The sequence below is a fragment of the Lynx canadensis genome, chromosome X (genome assembly GCF_007474595.2).
Source record: "Lynx canadensis isolate LIC74 chromosome X, mLynCan4.pri.v2, whole genome shotgun sequence".
Lineage (NCBI taxonomy): Eukaryota > Metazoa > Chordata > Mammalia > Carnivora > Felidae > Lynx > Lynx canadensis.
Genome location: NC_044321.2, coordinates 109,593,596 through 109,611,013, shown reverse-complemented (window position 1 = coordinate 109,611,013; position 17,418 = coordinate 109,593,596). Strand labels below are relative to the sequence as shown.

The following is a 17,418-nucleotide window of genomic DNA, read 5'->3' as shown; positions in this document are numbered from 1 at the left end:
TATTTAGAGATGCACTTTTAACAGAAGAATTCAGTCAGTCCCTTGGAGCTTTTGGCAATGAATCTGACCAGAGTAGGATTGTCAGTGGCAGATATGTGTAGGAATCCATGTCAAAGGCGTTTTGCGTGATAGACATATGCGAGCTCCTCTGCAGAGACTCCATATGTTGGCTAGGACTCTGTTAAGTATGCTACCTAGATTTCTTCACTGGGGTTATTATGTATCCTGGGGGCCTTTGGTTCCTTACTCAGTGCTCTCTTCCCCAGCAAGGCAGTCTCTGGTGGCAGTGTTCATTCCCGTTCTGGATGTGTTGCTCTCGTTGCCTCTACTTCCAGGCTGGGCAAGTTCTCATTTGCAGCAGTTCACATTGCTCTTTGTTGCTTTGCATTTATTTGTGAGACCTCAACTATGTCTGTTCTCCTCATTCAGCTCGTCACCAGCATACCAGTCTTCGGGAGAATAATTTAATCAGCCGCCTGCTGGTCCCAACAAAAGCTTCAATAGCCAGGAGCAAAAGTGCTGCTTCATTGTTGGTCCCTGGAAAAGAAACCCCAGGTAATAGGCATAGGGCAGAAAGCCTGAAAGTGTTAGTATTTGCACTTAAAAAGCAGGTTGTATCATTTAATTGGTTGCAGTAAGGCATAAACATAATTTGAATCAGTGGTTTCCAAATGACTGATTTTACCCAACAGTTTTATATTGCATGTTTATTTTATGCCTTCTAGCCTGGTAGATTAGTTATCTGGGTAATGGGTAATTTATAGGATGAGATAGGTAATTATGGTGGTTGTTACACTTTTACATGATTTTTTAAAAGAATTTTTAAAGTAATCTTTACACCCAACATAGGGGGCTCGAACTTAGAACCCCAAGGTCGACGGTGGCATGCTCTTCCAACTGAGCCAGCCAGGCACCCCTAAGTTTTTAAAAGCTCTATGGGTTTTTCAACCTGTGCTTAAATGTGTCACAGCACTGTAAGAAGTACTGGATGTTAAAAGTATCTGGAAACTTACAATATAGAGGGAGAAAGTTTTCTACCTCACCCAACTTTTTTTCCTAAAATATGGAAGAGTAACACTGATCTGCTCTTTAGCTTTTAATTAAGGACATAAAGATTGTTAGTAAAGTAAGAACAGTCTTCAGGCTTAGGTGGATTTTCTCACTTGCAGGTCACATAAAGTGTCAGACATGCCTGTGGAGGGTAAAATGCACTGTTCCCATCATTCTTTTCTTTCTTTTTTCCTCCACTTTTTTTCCCCAGAATTTACCCCAGCACCTTTGTTTTTTTCTTCTTTGTTATTCGTATGATTAGTAAAATAAATCAGAATGCTGTCACAGACTTTCTGGTAGTGCAGCTTTAGTTCTTTTGGTTCCAATTTCTGAATTTGTTTATGCCTCATTATAGGATGTCAGATTATTTTCTGCCACTCTCCCTCCAATCTACTGTAAGATATTTCTTTTATTGCTTTTATTTTGGTTTTAATATTTTACTTCCATTGAAAATGCAGTATCTTATCTTAAATTTCTATAGCTAATAGAAATCTAGTTATTACATTTAATATATTTTCTTAGTGCAAACTGTCAATGTTAAATCATGTGACTGTTTAGGTACATACAATATGTAAATATAATACTTTTTCCACCAAAATGAGGGCCTAAAAACATTTAACTTAGTCACATTTTTTATTCATGAGTCGTCAGTCTTTGGTAATTTGTTCTATTTTGGTTATTTGATGAGATCGTGTAAAAGTTTACAGAGGAAGTGACAGATTTACCAAGTCTTAAGAAAGCTATCACCAAATACTTTTTAAAAAACAGTTACTTTTCGGGGTGCGGGCGCCTGGGCAGCTCAGTTGGTTGAAGCATCTGACTCTTGATTTCAGCTCAGGTCATCATCTCACGGTTTGTAATTTTGAGCCCCGCTTGGGATTCTCTCTCTTTCCCTCTCTCTGCCCCTTCCCTGCTCATGCTCTCTCTCTCTCTCTCTCTCAAAATAAATAAATAAAACTAAAAAATTTAAAAACAATACTTACTTTATTATACAAGCAATGCGTATTTAGTGTAGAGAAAATTTTAAATATAATTTACTATTATCCCAATAGCCCACTCATGACTGAATATTTGTTTATATATTTTCTTCACAAGATAGGGTTATAATCTGCTTTTGTTTAATCTGGATATATATCCTTTTCTGTGTCCAGAAATTGTATATTAATACTCTGAATGACTGTCAGTATTATCTAAATTTCCTGTTGAATATTCGGATTATAGTTCTCATTGTTTCAATATTATCAATAATGCTATAATAAGTAACCCTATTGCATACATTTTCATATCTGATTTTTTTTCTTAAGGATAGACCTAGAAGTGAAATTGTGGCAACAAAGACTATGAACTTTGTAATGGCTTTTGATACATTATTGCCCCAATCCCCCCTACCAGGAACATGTGCAAATCCACGACCTCACCAGTAGTGTGGGGCTGCCTCTTTCCCAACGTTGCTATTACCACTTTCCACCTTCTTTGCTGGTACCGAGTATTACCATTTTTATCCATTTATTAGGCAGAAAATATTTAGATTGTGAAATCTGGAAGAGACCTTGAAAATCCAGCCCGTTCTGATTAATGTGTTATTATAGTTTTTATTATGGGTGAGAAAGTGCTCTTTTTATATTATATTCCAAAATAGACATATATATAGAATTTCTTGCATAATCACTTGTAATCGTAAGATCCCTGGCCCTGGTTAAGTTGTTTTAGATTACTTTTAAAAAGTGTTGAACATCTTGTAATGTTTTATGAAAATCACTCAACCGTAGTATGATTAAATGAGAAATGGCAGGGAGCCTGGGTGGCTCAGTCAGTTAAGCATCCTACTCTTGATTTCGGTTCAGGTCGTGATCTCACGGTTCGTGGGTTCCAGCATCGTGTCTGACTCCACGCTAACAGCATGGAGCCTGCTTGGGTTTCTCTCTCTCTGGCCCTCCCTTGCTCACGCTCATGCTCTCACTCTTGCTTTCGCTCTCAAACTTAAAAAAAAAAAGATAAATAGCTTATTGCAAACATCAACTTGGGAGACGCGTCCTCTTCATCTATAGTAGACTGTTGCTTTCACGACGCCTCTTGATGGTGGCACTTCTGAAGTACCAACTTTGTGATACTTTTGTCCTGTGTCTGCGATCCATTTCACTAAATGCTTCTGTGTTGGGTGTAATCCCTGCAGTTTCCTAATAAACACGGTCTCTTTTCTCTCTTCCTGTTCTTCTACTGTTAACAAGGTGTGTTTCTGCCTTGTCGTCAGGTTGCTAAGTGTAGAGAATTTCATTCTGTCCTCATTCACCCACAGGCAACCGCTATCCTGTACTACAGTATGTGGCCACGCCCCTGCGTGGCCATAGCAGTGATGAATTGAAGAATACCATAGTGCTTCGCAAGTCAGCAATGGCTGTGCCTCCCCAGGACAAAGTGGGAGCACTCCCCAAGGCGAAGGTGGAAGCGCCCCCCAAGGCGAGCACGAGTATGGAAGTGGCCTCCAATGTGAATGTGGGAGCGATCCCCAAGGTGAGTGTGGAAGTGGACCCCGAGGCGAACATGGAGGCGGCCCCCGAGGTGAATGAAGCAACCCCCCAGGCAAGCATGGAAGGGTCCCCTGAAGGGAGTGTGGAAGCATCAGTTCAAGCAGGTGCGGAAGCACTCCCTGATAGCGTGGAAACATCCCCGGAAGTGAGCGTGGACATGTCCCTCGAGGTGAGCGTGGACCCATCCCCCGAGGTGAGCATGGACTCGTCTCTTGAGATGAGCACGGATGCGTCCCCTGATGGGAGCATGCAAGTGTCATCTGAAGCAAGCGTGGAGGCATCTACCAAGGCTGGTATGGCAGCGTCCCCCAAGGCTAGTGTGGAAACGCTCCCCGAAGAGAGTGTGGAAGCATCCCCCGAGGCCTTCCTGGAGGTGAGCGTGGAAACATCTTCCAAGGTGAAAGTGAGAGATTTTCCACAGGTTTATTAAGTGCCTTTTATTGCCCAATTTTCTGTTAAAATCTGTGTATTTAGTTGTGTAGGTCATGATAGGTCAAGTTTCACAACACAAGCAAGTTCTTAGATAGTATTCTGCAATAAAATCAGTTATATAGGATAAGCCACTTTAATGATTTAAAAGGATGATACTCATTGTACCAGTTTCCCCTCAAAGCTGGAATATTAGTTTTTAGTAGAAAGGAGGAAGTATAACTGTTACAGGAACTATTTCTTTTTTTTTTTTTTTTTTAACGTTTATTCATTTTTGAGACAGAGAGAGACAGAGCATGAATGGGGGAGGGTCAGAGAGAGGGAGACACAGAATCTGAAACAGGCTCCAGGCTCTGAGCTGTCAGCACAGAGCCCGACGCGGGGCTCGAACTCACTGACTGCGAGCTCATGACCTGAGCTGAAGTCGGCCGCTTAACCCACTGAGCCACCCAGGCGCCCCTACAGGAACTATTTCTAAACTGAAGAAAAGTTCAAAAAGAAATATTACAAACCTTTAATTAGGATTTAGAAATAGAATCAGGTTTTGAAGGGAAAGATTTGTTTTTAATTATTTCTGTGAACTTCTTGAAATTCATAATCTGAATTGTTAGTCTAGAAGAACATATCTGTGTCTAATTCTCATGCTTGAAAAGCTCCTTTTAAGGAGCTAAAATTGTATTATATGTTCAGGGTATGTTGGTCTTAAAAAGGCAAGCCAGCTGCAGAAAGGTAAATGCTGATCTCTTAATCTGACTGTATTGGCTCTGTTCAGAAACCAGAAATGGACAAACAGCCCTCCAACCCTGGTACAAAGAAGCGCCCATCGTCACACATACCATGTTATAAATGGCCATCTTCTCCTGCAAGTGGGTGGCGCCCACCCTCTCCCATCAGTGTTAAGTAAGTAGCTTAATTGCAACTGTTCCTGATAGGTGTTTTACCAGGATAAATGTCACATCAGTGTTTCATAAAGGAAATAATGGTAGTATGCATTGTAAATAGGAAAAAATCTTCAAAAATGGACTGACTTCTGTTAGAAAATATCTCCTAGTACCAAGACATTATATTTTATGAAATGGCACATTATAAACTAATGTGTTTACTTTATTTGTACACATATCTACTACAAAACCGTATCCAACTTCCCCCACTAATGGTTACTTTTTCTCAGCAGGCAAATGCAGAAGAATCGCCCCCCGTCCCCATCACCTGTCAGGTCAAAACAGTCACAACCTTCCCTTTGTTACAAAGTAATTCCTGTTCAGCGTAACCTACTTGCGCAAAATGTGTTAGGTACTCTTGGAAAGAAAAGAGAAGCAGTTCCTAAAACCACTAGCAGCTCTGAAGCTGTGAGCCAAAAGCAGACGGTCTGTGAAGGTAAGTTCCTTCACTGAGAAGTTTATTTTGGCAACACGGGAAGTCTTAAGGTAGTTAGAAATGGTCACCTTTGTTTTATTCCCCAATTCTGAGAACTTTAGGGTGTAAGCTTTCTTTTGATGAAGAGAATTTAGCCAGTCATTGGCACACTGCTTACTTTTCCTTGCCAGAGCTTCTTCCCCCCACCCCCTTGTTGCGGAAAATCCATTTTTGGAACTAATGTTAAAAGTACTGATTAGATGAGTGCATTGCTGTAGGTGATCCCTAGGGGTCCCTTCCAGCTTTGATAGTGGATGGTTCTGTGAATGGCCCTAAGGTATTGTCCATCTTTGGGGAGAGCACATCTGGCCATATGTGGCTGAGTGGATTTCCATCAGGAGCTGAAGGTCCGTTTCCACACATACACCATAACGTGTCTGAGCAGTATGTGGGTTCCTAAAAGTCCCATATTGGCATTTTGCCTGTGACATGTTCTTAATGTCCATAGACATTACTTTATTTTATTTTATTTTACTTTGTTTTTTTGCCATTATTTAATTTTAAGTACACTAGTAAATTTTGTTTTTTGAAGGAATTCCACAGTGATTTCTTTATGACAGGAATAATAATTTTATTGCAAATTATTCATTCCTGATGTCTTAAGATCCTCATTTTCATATGTTATTTACTTATTTATTTTTAAAGTGATTTATTTTGAGAGAGTGAGAGCGCTTGGGAGGGGCAGAAAGAGAAGGAGAGAGAGAGAATCCCAATGTGGGGATTCGAGAGAAGCCCCGATGTGGGGCTTGAACTCATGAACCACGAGATCTTGACCTGAGCTGAAATCAAGAGTCAGATGCTTAACTGACTGATCCATCCAGGCACACCCCAATATGTGATTTATTTAAAATAGTCATCACATGGGGCACCTGGGTGGCTCAGTTGGTTGAGTGTCCAGCTTCGGCTCAGGTCATGATCTCACAGTTTGTGGGTTCGAGCCCCGCGTCGGGCTCTGTGCTGACAGCTCGGAGCCTGCTTCTGATTCTGTGTCTCCCCCTCTCTCTGCTCCTCCCCCGCTCATGCTCTGTCTCTCTCTCTCTCCTTCAAAAATAAATAAAAACATTAAAAGAAATTAAAAAAAATAGTCATCACATGGACTGAAACATTACAGCATGCCCCCATGTGGTCACCTTATTTTACTGATAGTCTTGGTTTCTTTGGTTATGTAGTTAGCCACTTTATGACCAATCAAATATAATAACTCACTATTACCAACATTCATTTAAACAGTAGTTATTTAGTGAAAATTATGCACAAATTTCAAAATGTATGCTGGGTATGTTCTTGTCTAGTCAAGTATTTGTATACTTCATATAGACTGGGCATAAGTTTGTCTTCCTCTGTGTTCAGTGCGTCTTAATCTTTTTTCCCATAGGGTCATTTTAGGTCACTCTCAAAACAGCTAAACCAAAGTGGGAGTACATTATTTTGGAGCAAGGGGATGTTAAAAAGAAACAGACTGCTACTTCTGTTATTGGGAACGGGATTGAGGTTTTGAACAAAATCTGTTCTTTTGATCACTTACTTATAGATTGCATGTTATTGATAAAATCTGGACCATGTATATATTGAGTTTTTAATATTGTTGGTTGTCTCGCACCTCTTTATTGGGCTTAGAGGTATGAAGTTCCCTAAGCTAACTGTTTTGCATGTTGTGTTGATTTCAACTAGAGCCTAGTAGTAAAAGCACACCAGGGACTATGAATGCTGAGGAGGCAACAAAAATTTTGGCAGAGAAACGGCGCCTTGCTCGTGAACAAAGAGAAAAAGAAAGACTACAAAAGGAAACAGAGGAAAGGTAGGTACCCTCAGGTTGAATGTATTATAAATAATATGAAAAATCAACGAGTAACTGACTTTTTCTTTACTGTGAATCAGAAGTGACTCCTTGCCTTCAGAACAAATGTGGGAAGCCTGTCTAGCAGAGAGGATGCTGGTGTGTAGGTAAATGGTATAGTTCTCCTTAGTATCTGTGCATCATGTGTCATTAAGTTGTACTGTAAAGATGCTTGAGACCAGAACTTGTGTCGGGGTCCCATATCTCGGCAGGAACATCTGGGTGATCGTGCCAGACTGTTTCGGTTGGCATTCATTGGAGTCCACCCCTTTGTTTCAAAACTCTTTTGTAACTTTAGAATTTGTAAGCCTGGAAAGTATACTTCCTCATGTTTTGCTAGAGGTGCTTTCCAGTGACCTTTGTGACGCCTGAATCTCCTCAGTCATTGCTGGAAGGCTTTCCTGTGAGCAGCAAACCTCATGTACAGTTGTGTTCATTCTGATTCCATCTCAAGGTTTCTTTACCCTCAGTCTTAGAGCGCAAGAGGGGGAAGGGCAGAGGGAGGGAGGGAGAGAGAGAGGGAGAGAGGGAGAGAGGGAGAGAATCTTAGGCAGGCTCCATACTCAGCGTGGAGCCTGATGTGGGGCTCGATCCTGTGACCCTGGGATCATGACCTGAGCCAAAAGCAAGAGTCAGATGCTCAACCAACTGAGCCACCCAGGCACCCCAACCCTCACTCTTGAAGCTCACTTGATTTAGGGCTCTGGGATATAAACCTACCTACTGCCTGCGAAGAATAACTACAGTCCTGAGTTGTTTTTTAAGTGGTAAGTATTTGAAATGCAGTCACATGCTTTCAGTGTACTTTAAATGAGTTTGGAAGAAAGGAGAAGGGGATGTTGTGAATAGCAAAAACCGTTAACTGGAAGGCCATCATTCATCACTTCATGTAAACAGCTAATTTAACGTTTTAAAACCCCTGCGTACCCGTCATTGTGGATGGGGCTTTCCCCTGGGCACCACCAGACCCTCCTTTAAATTACATATGTGTAAATAAGGCCTTTTGGAGGGTCCCATGTGTCTAAAATAGTTAAGGAATGTTTTTCTTTTTCTCATTTTAGAATGCAGAGTGGCCCATTATTTGATAGAAATCTTTCTACTCCCAAGAGCTGGTTTCCCACATTTAAAAAGGGTGAAATTGGGCAAATTTTGTACAGTAACAACACAGAAAATGTAAGTTGTGTTCCTATACACAAGCAGTTCCACTATAAAAGTGCACGTCCAGGGTCACCTGGCTGACTCGGTGGAGCATGTGACTCTTAATTTCAGGGTCATTTCAAGCCCCGCGTTGGGTACAGAGGTGACTGAAAAGCATGTACTCCTGCAACCTCTGTGTGGTAGAGACCGAGACAAATACTAAGAATTGTTTAAATATTGTGTCATTAGGAAGGTGAAGGAAATGGCAGAGAAAGGAGTTGACACCCAAGGAGAAGAGTTCTCAAAACTCGAAGATGGACAAAGACGCGATGAAATGAAGAAAGGATGTACAGATCCGGAAGACCAGAAAGTGCTGCTACAGGTTTGCTGTATCCACTCTATCGGCGGGTGACCAGGTTCTAAAATTCAGTGGAAGCCCGAGGCAGCCTTTGTCCAAGAAAAGGGAGGACCAGATGCAGGCTTCTCTGGCTGCATTTTTCCAGCACAGTCTAGCCATTGCTTGGTGCTGCTGCAGGTCATTCTCAGCCACCCTTGGCACAATCCTAGAAGATTCTCCAAGTGCAACTGAAGCAGAAAGCAGCAAATTATAGATTAGTAGTGTTTTATTTTGTCTACATAAACAACATTGCAGCTTGGCTTCAGAAAATCAAATTGCTCACAGATTAAATGTCCTAAGTGAGTTTTTCTGACCCTGCATTCTGTGGCAACACTCACAGCCGCACTCCAGACACACTTCCAGCACAGATGATAAAAAGTACGAATACCCCTAAAAGTTCAAAGCCCTCCATGGGGCGCCTGTGTGGCCCAGTGGGTTAAATGTCCAACTCTTGATTTCAGCTCAGGTCCTGATCTCACGGTTCATGGGATTGAGCCTCGTGTCGGTCTCTACACTGACAGTGAGGAGCCTGCTTGGGATTTTCTCACTCCCTGGCTCTCTGCCCCTCCCCCACTCAAGTGCATGCTCTCTCTCAAAATAAACTTTAACAAAATTTAGAAAAGAATAAAGTCCTCCAATTTTCCAATAATGTCTCACCCATGCAAATTCAAATCACTAGGTAAATAAATCCACAAACTGAGCTCAGACTGTACTCAGTTTGAATTATTAACATAGTCCACTTTATATTCCATTTTTAGCCTATCCCTTAGTAAAATCAGGTATATGTTACATAAATGATTGTGTGCGTTCGCATTCCTCTAGAACTATCTTTAAGGATCCTTTCGGTGCTTTTGAAAGGTGTAAGACTTTTCAGCTCCTGTTGCTGTGTTCATGGATAGCTACATAATCACATACTTTCAAACTATAGCGGCCTGGTAACCACTAATGATAACCCTGGGTCCTGGAGGGGACTGACATGGCTTCTAAATCCTCAAGATAATAGCCTAGTTTTGTGCATTTTAGCTAATGCTTTGAAAATTGGTAATTCATGAATGTTGTGCATATAGGTACTGTCAGTCAAAAGGTTACATTCTTTTATGCCAGATAACATTTTACTATTTAACTTTTTCAACTGATGTTCTTGGTTATCACTCATATATTGAGATCAAAATGGTATTTTTATACAAATTTTCTAGAAGGGGGACACCAAAATAAAAGCTGATGAGGAAGCTGACAAACGCAAGAAGGAGCACGAGAGAATTATGTTACAGAATTTGCAGGAGAGATTAGAAAGAAAAAAGGTACTCTTTCTGTTTTGGGAGTTTGGTTCTTTTTGGAAAAATGTTGGGCACATGATATCAAAACGTGTTCTTCAAAAATCACAAATAAGTGGTACGCTAGCCTCTGGTGGTTTTCCCACTAGAACTCTCTAATCCAAGGATCTCACCCTTCCTGCATAGAATGGTCTTCTCTTACCATACCTCTCCATCATGGACCACTGGTGACCATTACAGTGACACCTCCATATTCACTGACCTCTGGAAACGGAGTTCGTTTGAATAGAATCACTCCAGTCATTGGGAGGGGTTGATGGAAGTTAGTGTCTTCTAAACTAGGCTGGAAATTGCAGCAGCTTGAGCAAAGGAAACAGAAGGGTGCAGGCTTCTCTGAAAGGCCAACACACAGGCTGTTTGTAAGGTAGGGCCTCCCTTTGTGCAACTTAATTGGCTCGTCTGGGAGCAGAGAAGGCCCCGGCCCAGGCTGCAAGGCCTCTGTTGAGAGATGGAGGTCGCCCTGAGGAGGCCAGAGAGCTACAGTTCTCCTCACCTTCAGGGAAGGAAGTGTGCACCAGGGAGAAATTTCCCTCCTGGGTGTGCGCTCTTTCCAGCAAGAAAGTTCTGATAGTGTCGCATCAGTGGGGTGCAGTCTTTTCATTAACATCTGCTTCACTCGTGGTCTATTCAGACTAAAGTACATTAAAAAGTCCTCACTGGTTTGCAGCAATACATGCTTAGTTTAAGTAATGGGTGTCTAAGTCTATGAACTTCGGAGGGAGAAGTCATTGGATCTGTGTGTTAGGATACCTAGTACCCACTCAAGACATTTTCTGGACCGACTGAAACTGGGATTGGAAGGATTCTGGTGGCCGCCGTAGGGTCTCTTGTCTGCTAAGTCTGTGGCTTGGGAGCAGTCAACTGACACTGTCCACTTATGGGAAACAGAAGTAATCAACTTCTTCAGGACCACTGTTTTGTTTTTAATCTGTTTTCGTGTTTGAATTTTTATTTTCCTTTAGAGAATTGAGGAAATTATGAAGCGGACAAGAAAGACATATTCAAATACCTCACAGGTAGTCTATGCGTTCCTGCCAGCGGTGCCTAAGAATTCCTGTTGCTTCACCTTCTTGCCGACTTTTTCATTCTTGCCAGTCTGGTGGTAATTAAAGTATCACACTCGCATGTCTCTGATTAAATATTAAAGAGGTTGAGCATGTTCTCCTATCTTTAGCTGTCATGTTTTTTCTTGTGTGAGATGCTTATTCAGGTCTCTGCCCAAAACTTTTGGGTTGATTTGTCTTTTTCTCACTTGTAGTTCTTAAAATGTGGATGCCACTACTTTCTTGCTTATATGGACTGCATATATCTTCTCCCAGTTTATTTGTGGCGTGTCTTAATGCTGTCTTCTATTGGATAGAAGTTCTTAATTTGCACACTATTGAATCTGTTAATATTTTTTGATGATTAATGGAGTCGAGTGCCTTTTCATCTGCTTTTTGGCCATTTGAAGATCTGCTTTGATGAAGCGCCTTATCAAGTCCCTTGCCCATGTTTCTGTTTGGCGGCTGGCCTCTTTCTTACTGATGTGTAGGAGTTTTTACCTGCTCGAGTTATGAGCCCTGTCAATGTGTAGGTATTGCTGTAGTTCGCCTCGTACTCTCAGAATGCCTCTTGCTGAACAGAAGTTCATTTTAGTGAGCTCAGATTCAGTGGGTTTTTTTTTCATTTATGGTAATTTTTTTCATTTATGGTATGCTTTTTGGGGGTCTATCTCTATACCCCAGCATCCTGTCTTTTGATGCATCTAAGACCCCTTTCCTCCAGAGTCTGTGCCCTTTACCCTTTGTGCAACAAGATTGATATTTTGGTTGTTTACAGTTCCCCAGCATGGTCATCCATATCCTGAAAATTCAGAATAGAAATGTCATTTCTGGAAAGTGCAGGGAGTCACCATCTGAAAGATCATTTAGCCCACTGGCTCAAGCAGCAGCCAAGAACTTTTTTTAGCTATTTATCAATCGTCCCTTCCTTGGCTTAGTTAGGGCTCGGAGCACACAGAGAGGCCACATGCCAGCCCAAAGCATTGTTCCTTGGCTCCCACTCTTGAGTGTCTTTCCCTAACTGAAAGACACAACTAGGGCCACAACTAGGGCCACTCTTTGGGGCCAAAGAGTTTAGATTTTTTATCTCTTAATTAAAATTAGGCAGCAGTCCGGCATGAAATCTGTTTTCTTGGAAATAACCAAGTCAGGATAATCGAAGATTAGATGTAACCATGACTTTTTTTCTCATCGTAGGCTGCAGAAACATTCGGTGACAACACATATGAGGAGGACGAAGCAGATGATGAGGACGAGTCAGAAAGCGACGATGACTCCTTCGATGACCTACATCCATCAGGTTTGCTTGCCTTTTGAGTTCTGTTCGTCACCATTTAAGAGTTAACTGCCTGGGTTCATCCAGGGGCTCCTCTGCTTCTGAGCTGTGTGGCTTTGGGCAACTTACTGAACCTCTCTGTACTCAGTCTTCCTACCTGAAAAAGGGGAAGTGAATGTTCTCTTCCTAGCGTAGCACGAGACTGCAATGGGATAATCCATGTAGTGCTAAGAGCACCTGACACGTAGGAAACTCTCAATAAAGGCTGCTACAGCAGCGACTGTTCTTGTTTTGCAGGTTGTGCCATTACAGTGTAGGTGGTAGCTCGTAACTGAATGTGAGGGTTACGAGCATGTCACAGCTCAGGGCCTCACATGGCATCCATGACTGATGACAGGTGGAATGCCACTTTCCACCTCACTGAGAAAAATAGGATTCCTGTCGTGATCTGAGTGTTCTCTGAAATGTATGGCAGATTCCCTTCTGAGTAGGAACCACTTTATGGCAGCAGTACTAGGAACTTGAGAGAACACTGTTGTCCACGTTTTACCCCACAAGTGGATATGAACACGCAAGTCAGGCGTTCTGGGTACCAGGGATACAGACAGGAGGAGGTGCGGCCCCAGGGGAGCCTGTGGGGAGATAGACGTAGGAGCAGACGGTGACCCTGCCACAAGCTGGCCAGCCCGAATACGGTGAGCAGTAGGAGCAGGGCCAGGTGTAGGGTCAGCTCAGGGCGCTGAGGAAAGCTGAAGGTAGAGGGAGCCCTGGCATCAAGACTAAAAGAACAGGCGGGGTTGGCGAGGTGGGCAGTCAGGAGGAGGGGTAAGAAGCATGCTGCCTGCTGCCCTCTGCCCTCTGGCCTGTCTTGCCCGGCAGAGGAAAGAGGGCAAGTTCCTTAGAGGTGGCCCCTTTGTGGTTTGAGGCCAGAGTGGGCCTGTGTGCCGGGTGGCGGCTTACGCCCCAGAATACTGCTGCATGGCTCTTCCTCCTGCCTTTATGTGGCCGGCCGTACTCCGGCCCGGCAGGATCATGGCCTTTGCCTCTTGTTGTCTGCATTGTTGAAACTCCAGTTTTAATCTTCTTCCTTTCTTTTTCCAAGCCTTTATAAATGGCATGGATTCATCCACAAAATTCAAAACACATTTTAAAAACATGAAGAAGAACACTCCCAAGCTGGTGTTTTTAGACGCCACTTCTGGCCAAGTCCATAGAGAGACAAAAACATTTTTTAATGGCGACATGAAAACCTTCAGACAAAAAAGTGCGAAAAACCCTTTGACTCAGGCGAAGGGTACCAGGTGAGTCCAGTGAGCCTATCAGAATACACTCGGTGGGAGTCCTACGTGAGATTAGTGACTGAGGTCTTAGTTTGTACCAAGCACGGTGTCAAGCACTTCCAGAAACAAAGTAATCCCCACAGCAGCCTTGCTAGGCAGGGGTTATCATCTTCACTTTTACAGACGAGGAAACTGAGGCACGGAGAGATTACAGGTCTTAGTTGCCCAACATCCCACCGTTAAAGGGCAGAGCCCACATGCAAACTAGATACATCTGACTCTAAGCTGTGCTTTTGTGCACACTGGTTAGCATTTTCTCATAAAATCAGGGAAGGGGGGGCACTGAGTGACTGCTGCATACCAGGCATCTTTTGCTGCTTATTTTAATTCTCATTGTGACTCTGAGTTCAGTATTGATGTCATTTTACATATGGGGAAACTGAGGGTCAGAAGTTTGGTTGGAAGAGTGGGAACAGATTCTTGGAAGGGAAGGCTCCCTGGGGATTCCCTAAAGAGACACTGAACCTTCAGGGCCCGTGGGAACACGATGGGCTGAGAGGCGCAGTGTCGGGCCAGCATGAGCGCTGGAGCTAGGAGAGCCACGTTCGTCCTCACTGCACTGCATGGTTGTGTCTCAGGTCAGAGTGAAGTAGGGATGGGGCTTCTGCATCCCTGCACCCGCAGCTGCTCTTAGCCCTGCTTAGTGTTTGCTGAACCCTAGGACTTTGCAGGACACAATTTGGAAACCGGTGTGGTCTGTGATTTCCAGGGTCCCTTCCAGCCTTCCTATTCTAGGATTCTGAAGGTTAAGTTACTTCCAAGGCATTTCTTAGAAGTTAATTAAAGGATAAAGCTGCTTTCAGGACACAGCCTTGGTTCTGGGACAGTCAGGATTCTAACCCAAACCTCTCTTTCCAGACCGTCCAGCAAAAGAATGAGCAGCCGAGCAACAAAAACCAGAAAGGCAAGTGAAACCAGCAACACCGTGGGACCTAACAAAAGTGTACATCCAGAGGCACAGGAGTGGATCTGTGACAAGATTGTTGACATCAGAGATGAGGCAGAGTCACTCATGTCCAGTATCCCTCCTGATAGCCGAAAATACCACCTGAAAGGTTCCATCACATTCCATCAAAGTCCCCAGATGCCTTTAGATGATGAGAAAAACAAATGTGTACCTCCTCTATTGGGTAAGGCCTCATCCTGTCTTCACACTGTTTGAAAGGCAGTTGGCCGTGAACCCTCCTGCTTTGGCTTTTCCAGGGCTTTCTTGGCACCTTGTAACTTCAGAGGTGAGACGGGAGACCGTGGTGGATCCAAACACTAGGTTGATCTCAAAGAGCTTCCATTAAGTTGGTTTTGAGAGATGGGGCGCCTGGGTGCCTCAGTCGGTTAAGCATCGGACTTCGGCTTAGGTCATGATCTCACGGTTTGTGGGTTCGAGCCCCGTGTCAGGTTCTGCACTGATAGTGTAGAGCCTGCTTGGGATCCTCTCTCCCACTCTCTTTCTCTCTGTCCCTACCCCACTTGCACTTTTTCTCTCTCTCAAAATAAATAAATACACTTAAAAACTTAAAACGTTGGTTTTGAGAGGGTAGATAACTTGATTTTAGTTTTTATGCCCCGAATTTCCTATCAGACATATAAAATAGGTTCTTTTCAGCCCCCAGTCCACAAGCTGCTTTACAGCATACAGGTAACCATTTAGGGCAGAGGTTAGTGAGGCCTTTGGAATTAGTCTCTCTCTCACCCTGAATTTCCAAAACCAAAAGGCCTTTGCTTTTCTTTCCTCAAGAAGCTGTCTTTGAAATTGAGACGCAGCTTGGGCCTATTTGGGAGTTGGAGTCATGGGGAGTATTTAGTACAAGGGCACCAGTGTGTCAGCAACTTGGATTGGGGAGGGGGTTGCCAAGGGTCCCGGGGCCCACCCCGAAGGGAGGCTGAGGCCCAGTGGCTGTGCAACCAGCATCTTCTCTAGTAATCTTTCTTTTCTTTTTCCCTCTGGTCAGACATGTAAACCTCGTGCAGCCCAGAGGAAGATTCATCCTCCGCTCTGGATTTCAATTGCTAGGCCCATCTCCCCACATTTCTCTGCCTCTGACTTGAACCTGGCCAAGAAAATGACTATCCAAGAAGGAGAAAAACATCAGTCACCTTAACACGTGTCTCAAAAGATGCGCATACCACCTTGATTCTTGCCCACAGCAAGGGTTTTGAGTAAAGACCTGTTTTTGTTTGTCTGTAGAAACCTCCGCTGTCTTGTTCTTGTTTTCCAGCCGGTATGTGTGAGTGTATACACCAAGGGTGCCTTTTTATCAAGTGGTAACTCTTGAGTTTCTAAACCAAGGAGTAATTTTCTCTCTTAAAATAATGCTTATTCTGTTTAACAGTTACATTACTTTAACAATTCAAAGCTGACATTTGATCTCATAGACGACTTGATGGGGGGTACGAGGAACTCAGGATTGCTCACAAGAGCTTTGCTAGATTGTTTATAATGAACGGGAGGTTGCAAAATATAGTTATAAGTTCCATGTTACCGTTATGTATGTTTTTAGCTCTGCCATCACCGGAGCGCACAGGCCCCGGCACTCCCAAATGCCAGGGGTCCTAGAAAGTGTCGTCTTGGGACAGTTTAGCACCTTTTGTGCTTATCATCAGTCTTACCTTTTGAAGTGCACAGGGGGGTTTATTTCCAAAAACGTGCACTGTTTTTATTGTGCCTGCAGCACTATGTGGCTGTTGTGTGGTGGGGCACGTGTCATCCCCCCAGTGGATTTTGGCGCGCCATCTTTTTCTCCTCGTGCTCTCCAGTCCTGCCTTCGGTCTGCGCTCAGCCTTGGCACGTGGAGCCGGACTTGCTCGGCCTTCTCTAACCACCGGCTGCAAGTGAGTACAAGAGCAGGGCCATTCTTTCTTTGGTCGCCGTGATAGATAGGCGCGCATGCGCGTGCGCACACACACACGTACACATTTGCACACACGTTTGCATGCGTGTGCGCACAGACGCACACTGGGATAGCTTCCTGAAATCCATCAAATTCTGCTTAAACCAGCAACTAAAACTTGAATGCACAATAGTTGTCCTACTGCTGATGAGTTTTGTAGTGAATCACAAAGTTTCAAGCAGGCCCATGTTCCTTTCTAGCCACCGGTCTTGGATTAGTTAAAGGAAAGAATTATTCTTTCCGATTCCTTAGTTCTTTGCCATTCAGTGTACTGTACCAGTGTTACAGATAGAGCCTGGTGCCTTAGATTTGAAAACTATTTTTATACACTAGCTCTTTCATGAAGAAGGCAGAGACAATCATCCTAACAAATGAGTTTCTGGTATTTTTCTGCACAAATGTCACATGTTGGAACACTCCGTTATTCTTCTGTTCATATGTGTGCTCTGTGAAATAAACTTTGCAAATAAAACAAGTCTTCTTTTCACTATAATAACAAAAAAATATTGTTGCGTGGTGTAAAGGTGACCCCAATTGTTAACCAAGCTTTGAACACGGGCAAGAGGCAGTTCAATAAAAGGTAAGCAAATCCTCTGATGCTCCCTTTCAGCCACTTGGTGACTTGGTAGAGCTCCACTCCTGGGACATTAGATGTGAATTTTCAAATTCTGCACCTATTTCCAGGGCTCGTTACTCTGGCCAGTGGTGGCTCTTTCTTCTACTTGAGGCCAGTAGTTATCAAC

General features: G+C 43.3%; 1 protein-coding gene across 9 annotated transcripts in view; it reads left to right on the top strand.

Moving 5' to 3' along the window:
• MAP7D3 (MAP7 domain containing 3) overlaps positions 1–17,150 on the top strand; it is a 32,574-nt gene extending 15,424 nt beyond the window's left edge. For 2 of the 9 annotated variants that reach the window (XM_030305284.1, XM_030305279.1), the window contains 11 exons: positions 430–555; positions 3,347–3,975; positions 4,780–4,907; positions 5,179–5,384; positions 7,095–7,221; positions 8,647–8,779; positions 9,991–10,095; positions 11,091–11,144; positions 12,369–12,471; positions 13,550–13,748; positions 14,646–15,160. In XM_030305284.1, coding sequence (XP_030161144.1) covers positions 430–555; positions 3,347–3,975; positions 4,780–4,907; positions 5,179–5,384; positions 7,095–7,221; positions 8,647–8,779; positions 9,991–10,095; positions 11,091–11,144; positions 12,369–12,471; positions 13,550–13,748; positions 14,646–14,949 — 2,114 coding nt within the window. In that variant the 3' untranslated portion in view covers positions 14,950–15,160. Of the gene's footprint in view, positions 1–429; positions 556–3,346; positions 3,976–4,779; positions 4,908–5,178; positions 5,385–7,094; positions 7,222–8,646; positions 8,780–9,990; positions 10,096–11,090; positions 11,145–12,368; positions 12,472–13,549; positions 13,749–14,645; positions 15,161–15,736 lie in introns of those variants that run through there. The other 7 variants (XM_030305285.1, XM_030305283.1, XM_032592096.1 and 4 more) reach the window with 7 other exon arrangements.
• The last annotated feature ends 268 nt before the right edge of the window (positions 17,151–17,418 follow it).